The 22,069-nt window shown below is 38.4% G+C and overlaps 2 protein-coding genes across 2 annotated transcripts in view; one reads left to right on the top strand and one right to left on the bottom strand.

The window, feature by feature from the left end:
• Positions 1–22,038, bottom strand: part of LOC129580352 (uncharacterized) — a 32,800-nt gene extending 10,762 nt beyond the window's left edge. Inside the window, exon 1 of the mRNA XM_055470688.1 lies at positions 20,765–22,038. Coding sequence (XP_055326663.1) covers positions 20,765–21,649 — 885 coding nt within the window. The 5' untranslated portion in view covers positions 21,650–22,038. The remainder of the gene's footprint in view (positions 1–20,764) is intronic.
• LOC129580347 (elongation factor-like GTPase 1) overlaps positions 1–22,069 on the top strand; it is a 59,167-nt gene that overhangs the window by 14,408 nt on the left and 22,690 nt on the right. The window lies entirely within an intron of this gene.

Below are 22,069 nucleotides of genomic sequence, written 5' to 3'. Positions count from 1 at the left end.
CACACAAGTAACGTGTTATTCTTTCATTGGTCTCTATGTGTTTCGGTTGGCACAGTCGAACGAACATTGAATATTCACGGTATAATTTGTGCATTTGCTACGGACGCTTGCACAAGAGTGCAACTTTTACGAGTGAAAGTCACATTGTATCCGAAATGTTTGTTAACACATCTTCTTCTCTATTCTCTCTCTCTCCCTGAACGGTGAATATACCGTGATCAAACCGCAATACTTCCCCGTCCCCCACACATAAAAACGAAGAACGACGCACAATGAATTTTAACGATGCTGCAGAAGTAATGTGGGCATTTAATTAATTTAATGTTCTTTTATGCGATGTTGTTCGGTGAGTTTTAATGCTAACGACCAAGAATAAAACCCACAGCAAGCGATAATTGCCAATTGAGCGAAGAGAATTGCATAATTTTTTTTTCTATATGAAAACGTCGCGCATCGTCATTGCCTTTATTGATTCTATATAGAATATATATGTGTTGCTATGGCCATTTGTGTGCCTGGGTGTCAATCAGGCTTTGATTTGTTGTGTAGCAATTATTTTTAATGCCATTGAACAATTATTATCGTTGGCAAATAACAGAAAACAAAGAAGAATTCTCGAAAACACATTTTGGACCATTGTATCTTCTTTGGACCATTGAATACAGCGAACACATTCACCGAGACTGAACGTGTATGTGTTGAAGTGAATCCAGCGCACAAATTTGACGACGAATTGAAATTTAAGGCTGTGAAATTGATTTCCCTTTTCGAAAGTGTGGATAATTCTCTAACTCTAAGTAGCGGTTAATGGATTTGTGCGATACACGTTCATCATGGTGCCAATGAATTGTGCGCGAAACAGAAAACCAACAGTTCCAATAGAAATGCCATGGTTTATACCTTTTTTCGAAGCAACAAGAGTGATGATCATCGATTATTCGCGCATTTCATATTTTAAGGTCTTATCTCTACCGCATGACACAAAATGACATGCCGACAGAGTATTTTTGCATATTGTGATCGACGGCAAAGAAATCATGCCAAGACACACACACTCTGAGTCTGACTGATATTTCAGTGACGGTGAAAAGAAAACTCTCGCGGTGGGAAAAAAAACAATCACGAAGAATTTTAAGGTCATTGGGAAAGAAGGTAGGGAAAAAAGTATGATGAACATTCAGCTGGTGCGAATCGCTGAATTTCTGCGAACTTGGAGGTTATATTTTTCATCTGTATTGAAATCGATTGTGTTGCACATTTACTGGCAATGTATCAATTTGTACGCTCAATGGGTTGGTTGGTTGGGTTGCTGTCGAAAGTCGTAAATCAAATCGACCAAAATCTTTCGCATGATAAATTGAAACTCACAAACATTTCAGAATTTCTATTTAACTAGCAAGAAACAAACAAAAAGTTTGCCATCTCACGCCTTGTCCAATCGATAGGTAAACCGTCATCAGAGATTACTATGGGATATGTTTATTCATATGGGATAAAAATATCACATGAAAATAACAGATATTTTTCGCGCGTTGTGTTCAACGAAATCAATACACAATAGCGATTCTGCACACACAGAGTCGCTGTTTTTTCGTTATACTCTTCACACTTACGATGAGCTGCGCGGAGCGCGCATGCACATGTTTCGCTCACTTCTTTCTTTGAACACTCTTTGTGTGTCAACACAATGTCTGTGTGTGTATCGCTTTTGCCGTCGTTTGTAAACGACATCAATGAGCTGCGCGATGCATGCATTTATAATATATGAATTTTATATGTTTCGCTCTTTTCTTTCGATCGACACTCTTCGTACCCAGCTCATTGACGTCATTTACAAACGACGGCACAAGCGATACAAACATAGACATTGTGTTGACACACGAAGAGTGTTCAAAGGAAGAAGTGAGCGAAACATGTGCATGCACGCTCCGCGCAGCTCATCGTAAGTGTAAAGAGTATAACGAAAAAACAGCGACTCTGTGTGTGCAGAATCGCTATTGTGTATTGATGCGTTTCATTGAACACAACGCGCGAAAAATATCTGTTATTTTTGGACTCTGAACATTGAACGCGTTGAACGTTGAACGCAACGCGTGAAAAATATCTGTTATTTTTATGCGATATTTTTATCCCATGAATAAAAATATCCCATAGTAATCTCTGACCGTCATTATTGTATATAGGCACCAAGTCATTGCAATTTCAAAAATGCATTACGGTCAAATTATCAACACAGTCAAAGCGCAAACCGGGTGCACACTTTTCATTGCCAATGTGTCGTTGGCCACATATCTCTATTTTGTGCCATTTGCCGTGGAAATGCTCATAAAATTCCCCACTTTTGTGGTATGTGCATCGCTTCTGACCAATTACCAGAGCGATTGGAAATGCTAGTGACGCGGTGCAAATTATCGAAAGAGATTTATGTTTTGCATCTGCCGTTTTCAATCCGTAGGTGATTTGGCTTTTCAATTGCTTTTTTCGCAATAAGGCATCATCCAGAGCAGCGGCACAGTTGCAAAATGCCAAATGAAATTGAACAAATGTTCTCTCCATGGGTTTTATTGTAGGCAATCTGATTTCCAGCAGTGAAAATGCCACAGTTTGCTTTATCGCCAGCAAATGGCAATGTATCAACGCACATTTTTTGTGGTTGTCGTGTGTGCGTGCGCACCGCTGCCGTTGTGCGGTTGTTGTTTCGTGTTCTTTCAATAAAATCTTGATTCTTCGATGATAATAATAAGTTTTTCGTTCTAAACTCGAAAAAATGAAGCGTGAAAAAAACACTCGCACAAATGCGTGTATGTATTGATGCAAACGGAGCAAATATTGTACGTGAGAATGAGAGAACGATACAAAAAAAATCAGCACGAAATTGAATTCAATACGATTTTTCACGCGATCGTTCGCTTAAAAAGCCTAATTGAATCGGAATTTATTTTATTATGTTTTCAAAGAAGAAGTGCGCGGCGCGAGGCTCAAACCCATAGATATTACATAGATTCTTTATTCTTTTACTGCCTACTACATCGATCGTTGCCTCTTTGTGCAGAAGAAATTTAGCATTCATCATATGCACGTAGTTGCGCGTATTATTATTGTAAATGAAGAGAAGGAAAACACACAACAATGGAATTGAATTGAACATCAGCAGCGGCAGCAACAATAACAATAACAACGGTGATCATTTGAAACATGAAATGCGCCCGAGTTTGTGTGTTGATTATGTGTTTAAGTGACTTAGAATGAGTGTTTGTTTTTGCCAAACAAACACATGGAGTGAGAGAGAGAAAGAGATATTCTGCATGAATCTTGTGCGCTGTTTCGACTGGTTGACCGCATTTGATGATTTGCACATTTCATTGAGATCGGATTTGATAAATTTGAATTCAATTCGCCACGACACTTTTACAGCGGCCGCGAATGAAAAATGCAAAATTGCATTCGGTATTCCATTGAGCCGTCATCATTACGGACGCCGAAACGAACGGAAAAAAATGTACAGAAAAAGACACACTTCTAATCTCATTAAATCGACTTACGACCAAGTCATTTACATATTATTATGCCGCCAGCTCAACAACAATGTCAACGGTGAAAAGAGCGTGCGAGAGAGAGAGAGAGAGAGAGAGAGAAAAGAAGCGCGCTGAAGAACGCGGCTGCGAAAGCAAATATTATCGCCATTTGCCCATTATTGGTATTAGTCGATGTGATTACCTTCAAATCAAATCGGTACTTAATCATACAGTAATATCTTTACATACGGTGGACCTACTTTTTGAGCCGTGCTGAGAATTTGTCATGTTTCTCTAATAACCCAATCGCAATATGTGTGTAATTCGTTATTCTCACGGTACGGCGGCGGCAGCAGCTGCCGAGAGAGAAAGAAAGAGAGAGAGAGAGAGAACGAAACAAAACGAGGGAAATTCGAATTGACAAAAGTCAATTTTCCAGATGAACTGATGGCAAGGCACTGGAAAGGGCAGATTTTATATTTTGATGCTCTTCGGGTATGTGTGTGTGTTTGTATGTGTGCATTTCGTATCGCATTCCAAACGACATCAACATTTCTCTGCGCCACGCTTTTTTCTCGCTTTCGGAGCCAATTTTTCTCTCCGGGCGTGTAGCGTGTAGCGTGCATTTATGCTTTCCAAACTATGGATCAGGCTAAATACTACTTTGACGATAGGTTATATCACGCGAATGCATTAAAAACAAACGCTCTCTCACAACGAAGAATTTCGAAAAGTGAAGTGGAAGAGATATGAAACTATGTATAGTTTTATTTGCGCACGTGTAAAAGAGCGCTTGGTTGATTGATGCAAACAGAGGCGTTTCAAATTTCTGCCGCTTTTGTACGAATGCCACAGAATGATTTGCATCTCCGAGATTGAGAAAGAGTGAAACAAAAAACGAAAGAAAAATTGTGTCTTTATCGGTGGCTTCAATCGTTTGGCTTCAATCACTGCGCCTGGTGTCGTTGCCGTTCGAATGTGAACACATTATTTTGTTATTAATGTCTGACGTCAATGCGCCAAAATCTGGAACTCTTCCGATGAAAGTATTTACATCGAATCTAGATGTTGCACTCATAAAGAGTTTTTTTTCCTTCATTTCCCATTTTTCGCATTGAACACAGAAGTCAATTTTTGAAAATACCATGTACTATTTTGCATGAAAAAAATCCCGTTCTCGAATTTCGAGGCAATTTTCCCCAAAACGGGCCCCAAAAATGTTCCAACCGCAAATACTCTCTTTTTGCAGTCTGCAAATGGCTGGCTGTGTGCATCTCAACCATTATTTGCATACGAAGTGAATGAATAAATTCAGTGGAATGAAAAAAAGAAGAAGAACGCACGCAGAATGCAAACAAAATAATGAAGTTAAAAGAAGAAATGAATGGTTTGGAGCGAAAATGTAATACAGAAAAGTTAAGCGGAAAAATGTCGATGATGAATGAGTGGAAAAGGGATAGCTATATAGTATACTGTATAGTAAACTATAGTGAACTATATAGCTATCCCTTTTCATTCGACATTTTTCCGCTCAACTTTTCTGTATTACATTTTCGCTCCAAACCATTCAAATTAAACAGCAGCACCATAGTTGCGAAATTGTACATCGCAAAACACCAGAGAGCTATAGAATATAGAGTTTGGAACGTGCGCAAACGATCATACACACAAAGTAATGTAAACAATCGTAATAGTAGACGAATGAAGGAAAGCAAGACAGAGAACAAACCGAACAACAAAAACACATCGCTAATGATCATGACGATGACGCGATGAGGGTGAATTGAAAGAAGAAGAAATGCAGAACGCAGGCAAACACACTAGAAACAAACAAAAAATTGGCACATTTCTAGAACGAGAGAAAAATGGAATTGGATCTTTTCGCATATATGTATATGAGTGTGTGTCTTTTACTTCTACGGCTAGATTTTTTTCTTTTCCATTTCGATATAGTGGCAGCGACAGCAGCAGCAGCAGCAGGAAAGACTCACTCACAACGTAGAACAATCGGTTCGGCTGAGTGCATTTGTGGGTTACAATTAAAATAATATTTTTATGTTGTGTATTCTCTCTCTCTCTCTCTCTCTCTCTCTTCCACCAACAACGGATTCGATGCTCGCAAAAATATATTGTAGCAGCTGTGATAATATCGCTTCGCGCGCATTCAATCGTTGTATTTATTCTGTGCTGTTATATTTTCGTTTGGTGTGTACCAAATTGACGACAGGAGATACTGTGCGCAGCGCAAGATGTACCTCGTCGGCATCGAGGGAGTTGTGAATAGAGATAGAGAGAGAGAGAGAGAGACGGGCTTGTTATAACAAATGTATCTGTTTTACATACGATGGTACCACAAAACATTGATTCGCAAGCGCATCCACGCGATCGTCATCCATCGCCGTCTTCGTCGTTGCGAAATACATTACTCATGCCGTTTTGCACGGCTCTTATCTTAACAATGTAATCAAAAATACGAATAATCGAACGAAGAGAATGAACAACGGCGAAAACAATTTCATTATCCGATTCACTTGCTCTCGTAATCGAACATATATCGAGAGGCTTCTGTCAGCGAATCACAACGGATGCAATGGAGGAGTTAAAATCAAAATTGATTTATAAATGGAGAAAAAGAGCGAAAGAAAGAGATGAGCGTGCGTTCAATTTTTACACCAACCGGACAGTAACGGTTCCATCACGATCGATTGGAATTCATTTTAATTATTTTCTAAACATGCTCACAATTCATTGGAGTTTACATGACAGATGCATCGTGAGTTCATTCAGTTTGGCATTATTAATTAGTCAAATGTCGGTTGGAATTTGATTACGGGGCATTTTGTAGCTCAGCCCGTACTAATCTCATTGATCGCGCGCGCGCCCATGTATGTGTGTGTCACTCGGCTGAACATAGAATATTTTGACATCGCATTTTAATTTTCTTTTGCTGAAATGTGGCTTAGTTTAATTGAAATGGGAGAAAACTCGTTTTCTAACTGCCTGAACTAATGTCATTCCCATGTTTCGCTTGTTAAATTAATCCGTTCCATGAACTTAAACCCAAAAAAAAAAAACATTAAAACGCGATGCATACACAATATTACAAAATGTGACGGTGTTTCATTTTCTCTAAAACTACGTACTCATAGCGACTTTTCAATGGGCATTGAAAGAGACATGGGATTTTCAGAACAAGCAAACCCGTTGCCGATATAAATCATGCGGATATTAAAGTCACGAACCGAAATCAATTCCTTGATTTTTTTTTCGGATTTGACCGAATTCATTAATTCGATGTTATTTATGAATTTTTCATTGCGTCTTCGAGTCAATCGACAATCCTTGTCTGACTAAAAGAATGCAGCGCTAGCCGAATGGCTGGCTGGAAATATCGAATTAGAGACAAACGGCTTGAATTCGGTGTGGCAAGTTGTTTATGTTGAATATTGTCGGATAGAATTTTTGACACATTGCATTAAGCGGCACACCTTGTGTGCCATCATCGTTTGTCGCTCGCAGAAAGGAAAGAAATGCTCTACGAATGATTCGATTAAATTTATCACGCGCGCACGAGCGTCGCAACTGCATTCAAACTTAATAACAGCCAGAACAAAAAGACAGCATTCAATTTGACTGTTGCGGTCAAGAATCTGTGGTCTTGATTTTCTCATTATTATCTATCAGCGAAATAAAACAAACGAATATCTGTTGGTTATTATTTTTCAATCTACGATGCAACGAGAACTGGTCGCGTCAGTCGCCACTTCAGCATTCTTTTTGAGTGAGTGTGTCTGTGTTGATATCACACTGTACGGCTCTATCTCTCTATTTCTATTCGCCTCAGAATTGAGTAAATAAATGAATATGACGAAGACAAACGGAGAAAAGCAATAAGAAATGAAACCAAATGGTAATAGCCGCATAACGAAAAACAGTGACTAGAAACAGTGATCGAAACATTAAAATGGTCATTGAAATGATCGCCCATTGTTTTGCCATCGGTTATTTTGTATATGATGTGTAGTACGAAATACGTTGCTGTGCACAACAACCGTTTGGCTTTGGCTTTATTTCGAGCACCGAATGCCACCAAATGCCCAAGACCAAGTGAATAGAATATCAGCTGCGCTTCAACAATAGCCCCGTAACGGAAAACCAACAAATAAACGTCGATCAACGAAAACAAGAAGAAGAAAAGAAATATCAAAAAGAAAAGAACGAATGCTGTTCACGAATCTCTTTCAATTTTTATTAATATACGTGATAGTGATTTTGCACGAGATTTATTATAATGTTTGCCATATAATCCAAGCGATATTTCCGCGAATCTGTTTAGCAAACACACCGAAATGAAGAGGGAGATGAAGAGAGAACGAGCGACTGGCGATTTGATTCCTTTGCAATAAATTTTGCCGTTTTTTCAAAACATCAAATTCGATATATATATATATATACAAAGGCCATAGTCACAGACAAGTCACACTCGTGTCCACAACAGCAAAAAGAATCTTAACACAGTACAGAACACAAGAGAGAAATGTTCGCGCGCGATGTGCATCGATTGAAATGGGCATTTTTGAGAAAGCCGATCGTGTTCTAATTTCTTGTGTCGATTCAGTTAAATTTGTGTATGATTTTGTAAAGTGCATTTAACAAAAAGAACCGTTTATCGGGGTAAAAAACCTCTCGGAATCAATTGATCCATTTATTCTCTTTGCCGCTTAATTCACACACACATAACGCGCGCTTCGGATGAAAAAAAAACCAGAACCTATTTATTCATTCGTCAATCGCGAGTCGCGTGAGCGACACATATTCACAAAATAATGGGCTTCCCGTTAATAAATGGTGTGTGCGCGCGCCTTTTCTTTCTTGTGTGCTCTGCACCAATGGTCAAATTTACATGCTGCTGATGGCCGCTTGTACGTCGTTTGTCTGCCTCGCTTCTTGACCGGTTCATATGGTCAATGGAGCAATTTGCCTCATTCGATGCTGTTTTTTTTTTCTTTCATCATTGAAATTCCCAAGACTCAAGCAAATTAGATTACATGGCAAAAAATAGTGCATTTCGTGATCAGATTAATGACGGACCGTTTGTTGTTTTTGTTTTCATTGTTCCGTCGAAGAAAAGCAAAATGCATTCTTCGGAACTTGCCCATAGTATTTGCAAAGTATCGGAAGAATTTTTTGCCAAGAATTTTTTGAACGATTTATGACATAAGATTTCCTCTAACGGGGGTTTTAATTTTGTGGAAAAAATGTTATTTCATCATTTGTTCAAAGGTCATTCTCAGGCAATAATTTTTGAACGAGAACTTCTTTTTTTCTAACTCTTGAATCTATTCTTTTCAAACAAATGCAAACCCAAAATGCTGCAACATTAATTAAAGTTCATGGTTTATATATTTTTTGGTTCGTTGTTGCCGTTTCGCCAATTCAATCATAAATAAATCATGACTTAATTTCCTCTATGAATGAATATTCATCGGGATTCACAATTTGGCATTAACGAATGATCAGAAAAGTAGAGCTGCTCATCATTACAGGCAGCAGCTGCAGCCGCACCGGTGGAAAAGCAAATTTAATTGAAAAAGAAATGAAACGAAAATGCACATTGGAATAATTTATCACCCGGTGATAACAAGCAAACAAGTTCGATGGAAAAATCACTCAACACCAACTCAACAATTGCACAAGTCTGAGTGTGTGCGTTAGCGTAATATCAACACTTTTGATTGCAATTGCATGTTTGGCACCGATTAATGAAAGAAAAAACAACGTAAAATATTGCAATTGTTATTTGCTGCTGCTGTTGCTGTCTGATGATTTTTGATGTAATAAGCCATATTACCGATCAAAATCATAACAGTTAAAAGCTAATAGCAAAAGCGCATTAAGTAATTGATAATGAATGTAAATAATTTAATTCAAATGAAATGCGGGAAAGAGCTTTACTATATACATATATTCTTCAAATGCACATATGCTGCACTAAAGTGAGTGCGCACTGCGTACTCGATCGCCCGCCTGCTTGCTTGAGCCCATGAACTAAATTCATAGCGTAATTTTTATATGCGCTAAAAATCTGAATTCAAACTAAATTTATTTCATTCATTTTAATATAATTTTTTACGTTGTCGGATATAGCGATGTATGGCAATTGCACGAAATGAAGATTGGCTCTTGTGCAGTTGATATTAAACGTGTTGAAAAATAAGCGAATGATACGCTTTTTCCTGCAACATTCTTGATGCAAAGCGTTGGCAAAATCAGAACACCGGCAGAAGCTTCTCTTTTGCTGCTTGGCAACAAAACCGCGATTGAAGCAGCAACAACAACGCCGCATGTGATGGAAGAGAAGAGACCGAGAGCAAAGAATTACATGAAAACGGAATAGAAATAGAAAAAGAAGAACGAAAACGGCAAAGAATACAATGCGTTCTAATAATCTCATAACCAACTGAAAAATTACCATCCGAAAAAGAGTCTGCGCACGCAAACGCCGTGAAACAAAAAGAATCAGCAGAAAGTAAGAGAAACGACCATCATCTGATTCATCATAATTGTAGCTAAAGCCACATGTTCAGCACACAGAAGCGAGAGAAAAAAAATTATGATGATAATAATGGAAAAGTAAACATGCAACTATGGCATTGTGCATTTGTTTGCATTTTAAATACGTATGCACATTGTACACTTTTGCACGCCCACAATCGACTAGTGAACTGGTGCCGGCGCAAGAATAGCGTTTGTGCCAGATTGTGTAGACGACGATGATAATAAAATAAACGCAGCCGACGCGTTTTTTTCTCTCCCAAAATCGAATTTTAAATTCAATGATTCGCATCCAGTGAATGAAACAGGCGATTAGAATCACTAACATAGAGACCCACTGGCACATACCGACTTGGATATGATACACACGGCTCACATGACAGCAACCGTACAACGGTCGCGTGTTCACATGACAAACCAACGGAATTATTGTACGGAGCGACCGGGAACACACTCAATTTAATATTATGGAGTGCATCAAATAACACACAGAGCGAGAGCAGTCGCAATACAAGCACGTGTTTGTTTTTAATAGACTACCTGCGAATAATTTTAGACTCTATTCAATCTATGATGATGACTTCCCAGATCACATTACCAGAGAGACCGAGAGATGGTGAGAGAGAGACAAAGAAAGAGAGAATGACACTTGCTGCGGCGGAAAAAGTGGCACAAAAAGATGAGCAATTGTGTTTTATATTTGTTTCTACTATTCAGTCTGTAACCCAGTTTTATCGACAGCGAGATCAAGCCATAGTATGCCATTCAAATGAATGTAAATATAGTGCTAAACGCAAATATCACGAGGCAGAGATCTTTGCGCAAGCCCATAAACCATTTCATCTCGAGACCATTTCTTTCTTTACGGCACTTTATTTTCCTTTGAAAATATGCGGCTGAACGAAACCGAAATTCATGGCCCATAAAAAAAGAATACTTTTTGGCCGAAATTTCGGTCTCTATTTCCACAGAGTTATTAGGTTTGGAGGGAATTTCGAGTTTTTCGTAGAGAAAAGAATTGCGAGGTGAAAACTCTTTTTACGTAAACATCATTTTTTTTCGGCTAGATTCACACGTTTACGGATCATTAGGATTTTATGAGCGTACATTATGCGATCTCGCTCACAATCTATACGATGGGCATTACGAATAATCACAAGCATAAATCGCATATTATACGGCGTAACGAAATCTAAATTCAATCCATAACATTTGATCCAGTTCCTATTGGTAACGGAATTCGAAGTGCCGAACGGAAGCTTAAATTAAACATTTGACATTTGCTCTGGCTTTTATTTGTGAAAAGAAAATCGAAATTTGCCTCGACGATTGGTTCTGTTTCTCTCTCTCCTGCAAAATGTGCATTCGATTGAAAGCGAACCCAAATGAACGATTTCCAGTACAAATCACGTTTTTTCTCTTTCTTTTTTTGCTGATAAACCATAATTGAATACCGATGAAACCGAAATCGAAGGTGAAAATTGTTTATATTGCGTTCAGCGTGTGAAACATTTTTTTTCTCTCAGCAGCGAGTAGTTGTTTGTGACTGGTACACAATAATTTTGTGTAAAAATGTGTGTAATTACGTAGACAATTTTCAATTCTCTCATTGATACACAAGGCACACTGGCTGCACGCACAGTCGTTCCAAATAAGCACATTTTGGTAAGAAAGGAACAGCTACACCGTCACTAGTATTTGTACCGTTGTGTCGTGAGTAAGCGTTCAGAAAATGCAAACCCATTCATTCGGGCTTTTGGTGGTTGAGCTGCACGTTTTTCAAATATTTCTCTTTTTTTCATTCGTTTCGGTCGAAAAAGGCTTCTTTTCTCCTGAGTGATACGACATTTAGATGATGATTTTTTCTACTTTGTATACACTCATTCTTTTACACGTTCAGCTCATTATATTCTCGGAATGCACGAAGGTATTGGAGCGGCCGGGGTATATTTCGCGCAATTTGCTCGTTTTTAGGTTAATGGGCAATATTACACACCGTGTCTTAGAAGGGGCCGATTTTAAGCATCGCAAAACTGGAAATGAAAAATAGTTTGCACGATGCGAATGGCTCTCTACGCGCATTGCTGATTTTGTGTGTGGATAAGCCCCAAATTTATTTCATCTCAGAATGTCTATATATGCCTTTAGCTCGCTAAATCGGCTGAAGACGGAGAGTGAAAGATAAATCACACGAAAAACTGCAGAAGAAGATGCTAAAGTTGTGTGTGTGGTGTGTCCATGTCGAGTGCCTGTTCAAGAATTCTCACGAAACGGCATAAATATGACGTTTATGACTGATTTCATATTGGCTTTTTGGCAAAGAAACAAAAGATTGTGCTGCCATTTTTTTCGCTCTCGCTTCACATCGACTTATGATGATGATGAACAGTGACGGGTAATTATAGTTGTTGGATATGTGCCTAATGATTTGTAAGTATACACATATTATATGCCGCAAAGCACAAAATACAACACACAAAACAAGATGATAAATAAATGAATCTTTACGTCTTTTGAGGAATCAAATGTGCAACGATGTTTGATGAGCTCTAACTATAGAGTCAGCGGCGGTGGGCGCACACCCAACAAATTACACATCAAGAAACGAAATAAAAAAAACACAACAAGAAGATACAAGCGAGCGAATTTGATCGGATCATGCACTGGCGCGTCATTGTCTTCGACAGCAGCAACACCACCATCGCCGCCAAACACCATCGGTGGCACCGTTGTGCACAGCAATATTCATATGCCAAACAAAGTGAAAGTAAGATGCTGTGCCGCACTCATAAAATGAAACACACTAATAGAATCCATAATGTGAACATATCTCCACCGCACATCGACACTGATTCGATAATGCAATGATAACGAGATAAAAGAGATGCTTTCGACACACGATACGCATGCTTAATAGCAGCTTCATTTGACTTTTATTGGTTTCTCTTGCGCTGTAATAAAGGTTTTTTTTTTCTTGTCGTTTTTATGCTTTGTTCAACTCTCTTTCACTCAGAGTCAATGAATACGCCAACATGCACGTCAAAACATTCGAAATGTTCTAATTAAAGTGTTTGAGATTTTTATCCAATTCAAAAATTTCGGAATGGCTTAGAGCCCATGCTCTGAAAAATTGTTGATTTAGATGAATAATTATTGGCCGTTTATGTTCTTTCATTCAAAAACTAAACTCTCTGTTCTATTTCCATTAGAAAAATCGCCCTCTTAATGATCAGCTAACAATTGATTTGGCTGTAATTAGTCCATTCGAGACGATATTATTAACACAAACTAGAGCAACAAGGCACTTGACTCGTGTTGAAAAATTCTTCTGAGAAGAGTTGAAACGAAGTCCAACGGTTCAAATGAATATACCATTTTCAAAGCCGATAAAATGATCTGTTTGGCGTATATTGTCGATCGTCAATGACTACAATTGAATGGTTTGGAGCGAAAATGTAATACAGAAAAGTTGAGCGGAAAAATGTCGATGATGAATGGGCGGAAAAGGGATAGCTATAGAGTAAACTGTATAGTAAACTATAGTGAACTATATAGCTATCTCTTTTCATTTGACATTTTTCCGCTCAACTTTTCTGTATTACATTTTCGCTCCAAACCATTCAATTATAATTTACACGAACAATGAGCAAAGCGCCAAACACAAAAGTCGATTGCTCTGCTAAACGTACAATTAGCTGCCGACTAAACAATTTAATTTGGTTGGGCGAGAAACATTTTTTTTCTATTCTCCTCTTCGCCGGTACGAGTTGTATCGAGTACGATTGATTCACGAGCATCGATCGTTGATTTCGTCTTGTGAACAAGAATCTGTCGAAGGAAAACCGACAAAAAAAAATCTTCAGCAAACGATTTCATTATAAATAGGCTTTCTTTGTTCCATTCTCTCGCATTCAATTTTGAGAACTAAGTTAAGCAGATATAAACAGTTATTAGTTAAATCACGATAACTGTTTCTCGATAACGATGTGTTGTATGTGCTGTTGCGCACTGCACTCTCCGCTGCTCACATGCTAACGCAACAACAACGTCTCACATCATCTCTGGTGTGTGTGGTTCTTATCAACGAGCCAGCATCGAAATGCACCGTGTCTCTTCTTACTACATCAACGTGATGCGCCCGTTCGATTTTCCATACTTTAGATATCGTTACATAATAAATGTATTCATTTCGTAGAGCCTCTACGGTAGAGGAAAAAAAGAAAAGAACAAAAGGCTCTTTTTCTACTTTGTGTATTATTGGCCCCGTAATCATTTCTCTTATTTTTGTTTTTTGGACGATGCACCGCACAATTCTACAAGCTGAATAAATTTCTAACTGTAGCCGTTGTAATGTGTGTATCGTTTGTTGTTTTTTTTGTTCTTCTCACATCATTGGCAAACGCTTTGTGGAAGAGTTAAAGGTCATTAAAACATGTTTTTCGTTACTGTCCGACCATGGCATATCGCATTTTGCATATTGCCATCATGGAAATCAGAGCGTGTTTTGAGCTGACGTCAGCAGCACTAACTAACGTCAGCTGCTGATATCAGCTGCTGACGAGTTTGCGTTGCGTTATTTTAATGTTCCGTTCCAATGTTATGATTGCTTACCCTTTCGTTTTTATACTGCAAATGCGTTGGAAAAACGCAACGCATACTCGTCATCAGCTGATATCAGCAGCTGACGCTAGTTAGCGCTGCTGACGTCAGATCAAAACACGCTCTGATGGAAATATATATAAAAAAAGATTTCGACTAATTCATAAATTCTGTGGATGTGTGTGTGTGTGTTGTAAGTTTTTGACGGGCGAAAATTGAACGAAAATACCCGGAATAAAAAAACGGCACATTTTCGCGTACTATCGGTCGTGCTCAGTGTGTGACTTTTCATCGCGTAAAGACCACACAAAAAAACACTCATCTCGTTGCGATGAGATACGTAAAAGTTGCGATTCAAATTCGTCATGAGCCATTGTGATTGTACAAATCTCTGTGTATAACAACGTCTTTTCTCTCTCGTAAAAGAGACAGCGAGAGACAGCTAGAGAGAGAAAGGGAGAGAATGTGTGCAATGTTCATTTTATTCAATGAGATATATTTTTGGATGGAAACGTAATCGCGACTCTTTTTTTTTTCGTACAGCCATAAAATGATGACAAAACTCGACGAACGTGACCCCCGTTCTCGACTGGCACAAACATAGTGTGTTATGTATAGAAAAAAGAACCGTATTCTCGTTCGATTGACCGAGAAACAGCCAAACACACTGAGAACAATTGTTTTGTGCGTCATTTGGTGGGTTATGAATGTGTTTGAATTTGGATTAAGCCGATCAAGAGCGAGCGAGAGAAGCGATTGTATAAATCGAAAATTACCACTATTTGTGTGCTCCAGAACGACGATGGCGAAAATGACGAGACTGACAACCACAACTGAATCAATACCAATCGGTTGAAATCGGTTAATATCAATGCTTGATGTGTTTCTTTTCTTTAAAAAATGCTTCTCATATTTTCTTTTTTTCTTCCTTCTCAATAATAACAATAATAATGAACGAGATTCAAGCGAATTTCAGCGCAACAAATTTTGATCGTCAGAACTCTTTTCATTGCGACTGGATCCATTTTTTTCACTTCTTTTTTTATTCTGTTTCCACGATGCTCTTTATTGTGCGCGCCACTCTCATAAAACAGTTATCCATAGTGAAGTATGAACGTAATGGATTTTCTATTGTATCGATATAATACGGTGTGCTTGGCGTCTTTATTCACGTCGTTTCCATTCTTTTACCTAATGATCCAATGTCTTTGCTGAAACTCTTTTATTTATATTAGATATTTCAAACTTAAATCGGTTGTGCCTTTCGGTGATTACGAATAGCGCGATCGACCGAATGCTGTTGATGTCGTTCGATTCTCATTTTTTGCGATGGTTTTTATGTGGCTTTCTATTGCTCGCATGCATTGAGATGCAACATATTCCTACAAATCATGTTACTTAATCAAATTACTCGTGAGCAATTTATTGCGATTTGAATAGGTTCAACTCGGCGAAGAAATGACATATTCTGCACAGCACACAGTTTCAAAAGTCGTTTGGGCCAAAAAAGAACGTTCATCGCATCCTGCTTGTTGAGACGAAGGAGAAAACTATTCATTGGATTTATGTAGCATTTTTCTTCTTCTGGCTGAATTGATGCGTTGAAGTGTGGGCAATAAAATACGAGTATAAAGACAATGGGTGGATCTAATTCACAGGGCGACTGCGACGGCGACGTGAATATTTTCTTTTCTTGCGATGTTTTCCTTCTCAATCGAACAGCTCTTTTGAGAATTTATATTTGTTTACCTGAATGTTATACACTCGATCAGAGTGCCCGTGTTTTTATTTTTTTTTTCGTTGTGCCTCCATTCGCTCTCGTATTTCCGCCTCTATTTACAAGTACTTTTTTCCGCGATCATTTGGATGCATGACGCCGTGCACACAACCAATATTAAATGCTTAGATCTATCTATCAATATGCAACATATTTTGTTCGCTTCTCAATGAAGCAGCGGACTTGTCGTCACACGCGTAGATTTAGCATTTCGCTTAGTTGCCGAAACATCGTCTATGCAGTCCACTCGATATATAACGTGAAATCCTAATATTCAGTAAGCTGAATGATCTATGGCTACTACGATGAAGTACGACGTTATATCTAAAGTGAATTGAGTACGTGCGGCACCGTAAACGAAATCATACTTCGGCTTACCGAATATTAGGATTTCACGTTATATATCGAGTGGACTGCATAGACTATGTTTCGGCAACTAACGAATCGCTAAATCAAGCGAAATGCTAAATCTACGCGTGTGACGACAAGTCCGCTGCTCCATTGAGTTCATCCATTGAAATTGTACGAAAAGAAAATGCAGACCCATTGAAAATGGTTGCGAATGCAAAACGATGGCAAAAAAACAACAACAACGATGACGACGACCGTGGCCTGTGCTAATGCCAAGAATAATGTGATTTTAAGATGTGTAAAAGTAGCGGCGCCATCGCCACAAGAAATTAGTACACACAGAGCGCGCGCGTGTGTGTGCGTGGAACAGAAGTAGTATGCATCTACCATTATGTGTGTATGCATCATTTGCATGTCGTATCAACCGTATATTTCGGTATTTTGTTTGAAATTCGGTCGTAAGGTCCATGCTGTATTGCATACACTCACACAAATGGCATTAGCGTGGAAATTTTTTATCGATTGTTCTACACTCAATATCAATTGTGGTCGTTGTCGTTGTCTTTTTTAGCACTACATGAAATGTAGGGCTACTAATCTGCTTTTTTTTCGTCTTAATACTTTTTGACTACTGAAACAAATTATGGTGAATTTGAATTTTATGCTCATATTTTTTATTCAATTTAAACTAGTGGCAGTAACGATAAATAAGTACATAGTATCATGAAACGCTAATCAAATTTTTATTATCAAATGTTTTTTAAAATTTTTCGTATAGTATTTTTTTGAGTCTTGAACAGAATTAAAGTGACTTTTGATTCTATGCTCATATTGTTTATTCAATTTAAACCAGAGGCAGTGTCTTTCAAAAAAGAAATTAAACCAAGATCTCGTAATCCATTATTGGGATAACTGAGAAAATCTTTTTTCTGTACCTACTTTGTTGTAAATATATATCCTTCGTACTATGCTTTTAATCCATAGTGTTATTAAAAAGTACAACTTTTAATGATATATTAATGCAAAGTTACTTCGATGAAATACATTTCATGTAGTGCGCAAAAAAAATAGTTTGTTGTGAAACAACAAAATAGAATAAGTAACTAAAATCTCAAGAACGCAGAGTGGAGCGAAGCGACACTCTGCGGTCTTGTTTTTCTTTCTTCGTCTTCGTTTCATTCTGTTTTGGATGCGAATGTGTGTTTGTTGTGCACCAAAACATGCTCCATATGAACTTGGATACGATATAACCATTATTAACGAAGCGTTCAAGTCATTAGGTGCTTAATTTTTGCTGTTTACAATGCTAAAATGTGTGGAAAAACACTAGAGAGACACAGAATCTTAAAATCCAAAGCGATCGCTCTCTTTGGAATGCTCCGGAATAAAATAAATAGCGAAAAACATCGGATGCAAGCAGAAAAAAATAAGATGTGATCATTACGAGCGAGCGCAATGACGATGTAAAAGCAACATAATAGCCGAAAAAAGGTAATCGAGTTGAACAAATGAAAGGAGGAAGAGAAAAATAACATTGCCATAGAATAGGATTTTTGTGCTATGGAGCTTGATATTGAATTCGGTTCAGCAATAACAATAATATTAATGATCTTGATATTGATTAGACCCATAAGTACTCTGAATAAAGCGACTGCCGTAGCTGTCTGCTGTTGAAATGTTGCAGCCATTCTTGAAAGCCTCAACACAGCCATACAATCAAAACGCGCGAATCGAATCAAATAACGCGCTCGCGCTCGCGCGCGCGCACCAACAACAAAAAACATTCGAAAAATCTGTGTTTGTGGCAAACCATTATATGCATTTGAAGATATGATATGGCCGTGTGCCAATGGCTGAACGCGGAATTCCGACTTGTTATATATAACATATATGCCTGCACTCAACAAACAGCCGACAATCGAATGAACGAACCAAACAAAAGATTGCTTCCCAAGTGCGAAGAAGGATTAATGAAAAGTCCAAGAAATTGTTTGTGATTTTGCGGTTTGATTATTTCTTCTGTTGTCTTCGTTGTTGTTTTTTTTTTTCGGCTCGCATTCGCGATCGTTCAGTTGCATTTCGATTTGTAATCGGAATTTCAGTTACAATTTTCCAACGATTTATTCCGAATATTCAGTGAAATTGCCTCGACTTTTGTATTAATTAAGAGAGAGAAAACTGTCAACCGATCAACGAAAAATTAATGAGATTGCTTACTTTGTGCGGAATTCAGAACGATCGGCGATAAAAAGAAACGAGATTTCAATCGGGCACAAATTAACGCGATTCATTTGGCATTGATCGCCACTGTTTTCGATTTTCATGAATCGGTTCCGATTGTTGGGGCGAAGAAAAAAAGAACTCAAGATAAAGTGCAATAAAGCGGCTGAAACCTGAACAATCGATGGAATATTACGCTATGCGCAATATAGCTCATTGCTCAAGTATCGCAGAACAACAACATAATACACACGATATAAACCCAATAAGTTTCAGCAATCACACAATCACAATATAATCCAGTAACATGAATTCAAATGAAAAATAACGTTCGTTATTAAAGTAATTTAGTCGTATCTACTCGGCAATGGCAATAGCCGAGTCTCATGGCGATTGGCTTCAGCTCTGCGGCTCGCTCATACTACAAAAATGGGTGAAACAGAACAACGAGTCGGTTCCCGTAGAACAAACGACGGCCAAACGATCGAAAATATTGTACGTCGTTCAATGTGCTTTTTTCCCTCTTAAGCTGATTTGTGTGCGCCGTTTTTGATTCAATTCGTTTATTGCTGTTCTCATGTGATTTGGTTTCATTTCATTTTGTTTTGTATAGATATTCACATTGCGGTATATAACGTCGCGCTATTATTTTCGACTCTTCGATCCGATCCCATTGAGAACCGTTGCTTCTTTATTCGCTCGCTGTGTGTTTATGTGTGTGTGTGTGTGTGTGTGTGTGTGTGAGCACCACAAGATTTATGACCAACATCCCAAAGTTATCTTAGTCTGTGCAATCCGAAAAAATTCATTAAAAACAGCCAGAAAATACGAATGTAATTGAATTATAAATGAGTTCGCGCACAGAAAACTCGATAGGTAACAAACTTTTTCTCTTGCTCTCTTTGCATCCGTCCCGCATCATCATCATCAGCATAGTTCGGTTCATACGGAGGCGAGTGAAAGAGTGCGCGCGCGCCCGACTGTGATCGTTCTATACTCTGGTCGATTTGTGAGTTTGGTGGGTCAGTTTTTAAATTTGGGAGTGATGAATTTTTGCATGTTCACACTCACTCTGCGATGTGAACGATGCTTTCGGACATGAGATGCAAAATGAAATGAAAACGCCGATTTAATGCCAATTATGCGGCATCAAATCGAACAATTTAATCAGAGCTGTATGATTGCCATACATTCATTTTTAAATATATTCCTCTCTCTCTCACTCTCTCGCTCGCTCATGGTCTCTTGTTCTGTCTCTTGTTTGATCAATCAGACTTGAACTCTCGTTTCGTTTTATCTCGGCACACGGATCTCACAGCCGAAATGAATTGAACTGAATTGTAATTGTGGTCACGCGCTTTTATTCTGATGCGATATTTGTCTCAGCATTGGCAAATAACAAACTGAGTTTTTCAATTTAATCCCAATTAATTTTTTGCCTCGTCTGCTTTTACCTTTTATTTCCGCCACGTAAGCGTGACTCCTCTTTTAACCAAAAAACGCCGAAACCTTCGTACATGCTGAGCAATTCTCATCCATTTACCTGCACTTAAAATCTATTGATTTGTGTCATGTGCCAATAATAATTTCAAAACCGTAAGAACAATAGAATAAAGAAGAAACTGAGTAAATTCAAATGCCAAACCAAAGATTTATCCACGATTTTTGTTGTTGTTCGCCCTGTTTTGTGTTTTGCATACAATATATGATCTATTGTAATAGGTGTATATATATGGCACACACTTACTTTCTGTGGTTGGATTTTATTGTGTAAAGTTGTGATCGTTGATGGCGATGGTCTTCGGATGTAAAAATTTTCACGTGCATTATCCGTCGATAAAATGTCGACAATTGATGTGGTGGAAATGTTGCCCAAATCGACGCTGGTGGCGTTCGTTAGTGTTAAATCGTTGGCTTGTGTCACTTTGCTCTTACCCATTTTTGATGCAATGGTTGGCATCGTTGGTTTAGAAATTGCGATATAGTTATTGCTCGCAGCTACTTTCTTCTTCTGTGCACTGCTGCTGCTGCTCTGAATCGACGGCGTCGTTTTTAGTTTTGGCGTGGTTTTCGTTGGTTCCGTTACCACTTCAATGGTGGTTGTTGAAGTTTTTTTCTGTGTCTTTTTGTGTTCGTCACGGTTTTTACGCCGAGCCCGACCCTCATTATCATTCAGATCGATTGACTCCTCGTCAGGGCTAGCTCCATTCAATCGTGCAATTCGTTGTACGATCCGTTGCAAAAGTAGCTTTTGTTTTTCATTCAATGTTTCGGTATCCATTTTGAAAATGCGAGCATATTTTCGCATTGTATCGGCCGTCGGAACGGGTCCTTCTTCATCTTCAATTGGTTCTGATTTCAACTCCTCCGGTTGTTCGGTCGATTTCGGTTCGTCGATTGTTGTCGGTTTTTCACTGCTGACGAGAAGCGATCGGGCGGCCGATAAAGGGATTGAAATTGGCACGAAACCACTTCGCGAATTGTCTGCCGGAGCATTGTCCACGAAATCCGATAGCAGCCGACTTCGACGTGGCTGCACATTTTTTATCAGCTCAGCGGTGCCAAAGAAATTACCATTATAGCACTCGCTCAGCTTCAGCAGCGATACCACTATCAATACACGAAAGTACATATTTTTTGGATAATTTTCGCAGCACCTCTCCTCAAAAAAAAACTCTATACCGATCTTCAATTCACTTGTTTGAATGAAAAATCTCAAAGTATTGCAAATTCTTTTTTTGATTAAAAACAAACAATTTTCTGCGATTCGCGAAAAAAAATTGTCAAAAAATCCTTGAAAAATATCCCTTAATCCATTGCACGAAGGCAGCACTGAGCACTTAACAAATTTATTTTAACACATTTTCCACGCAAAACAAACGCAAAAATCACTTGAAAAATAAAATGAAATCCCAAACGAGAGTCAAGTTGCCTATTTGATCGTCACTCGTTGATGAAGAAAAAATGAGTTTCTGCTTCTATTTCGTAGGTTCCGTTCACGGTGCACACCAACCACTCACATCGACGTTTTGGTAACGAATGTTATGTTCAG

Source organism: Sitodiplosis mosellana, unplaced genomic scaffold, assembly GCF_009176505.1.
Source record: "Sitodiplosis mosellana isolate CC-2019 unplaced genomic scaffold, AAFC_SMos_1.0 Smas_scaffold_1, whole genome shotgun sequence".
Classification (NCBI taxonomy): Eukaryota; Metazoa; Arthropoda; class Insecta; order Diptera; family Cecidomyiidae; genus Sitodiplosis; species Sitodiplosis mosellana.
Note: the sequence above shows the minus strand (reverse complement) of the source record. Positions and strands in the feature narration are given on the sequence as shown.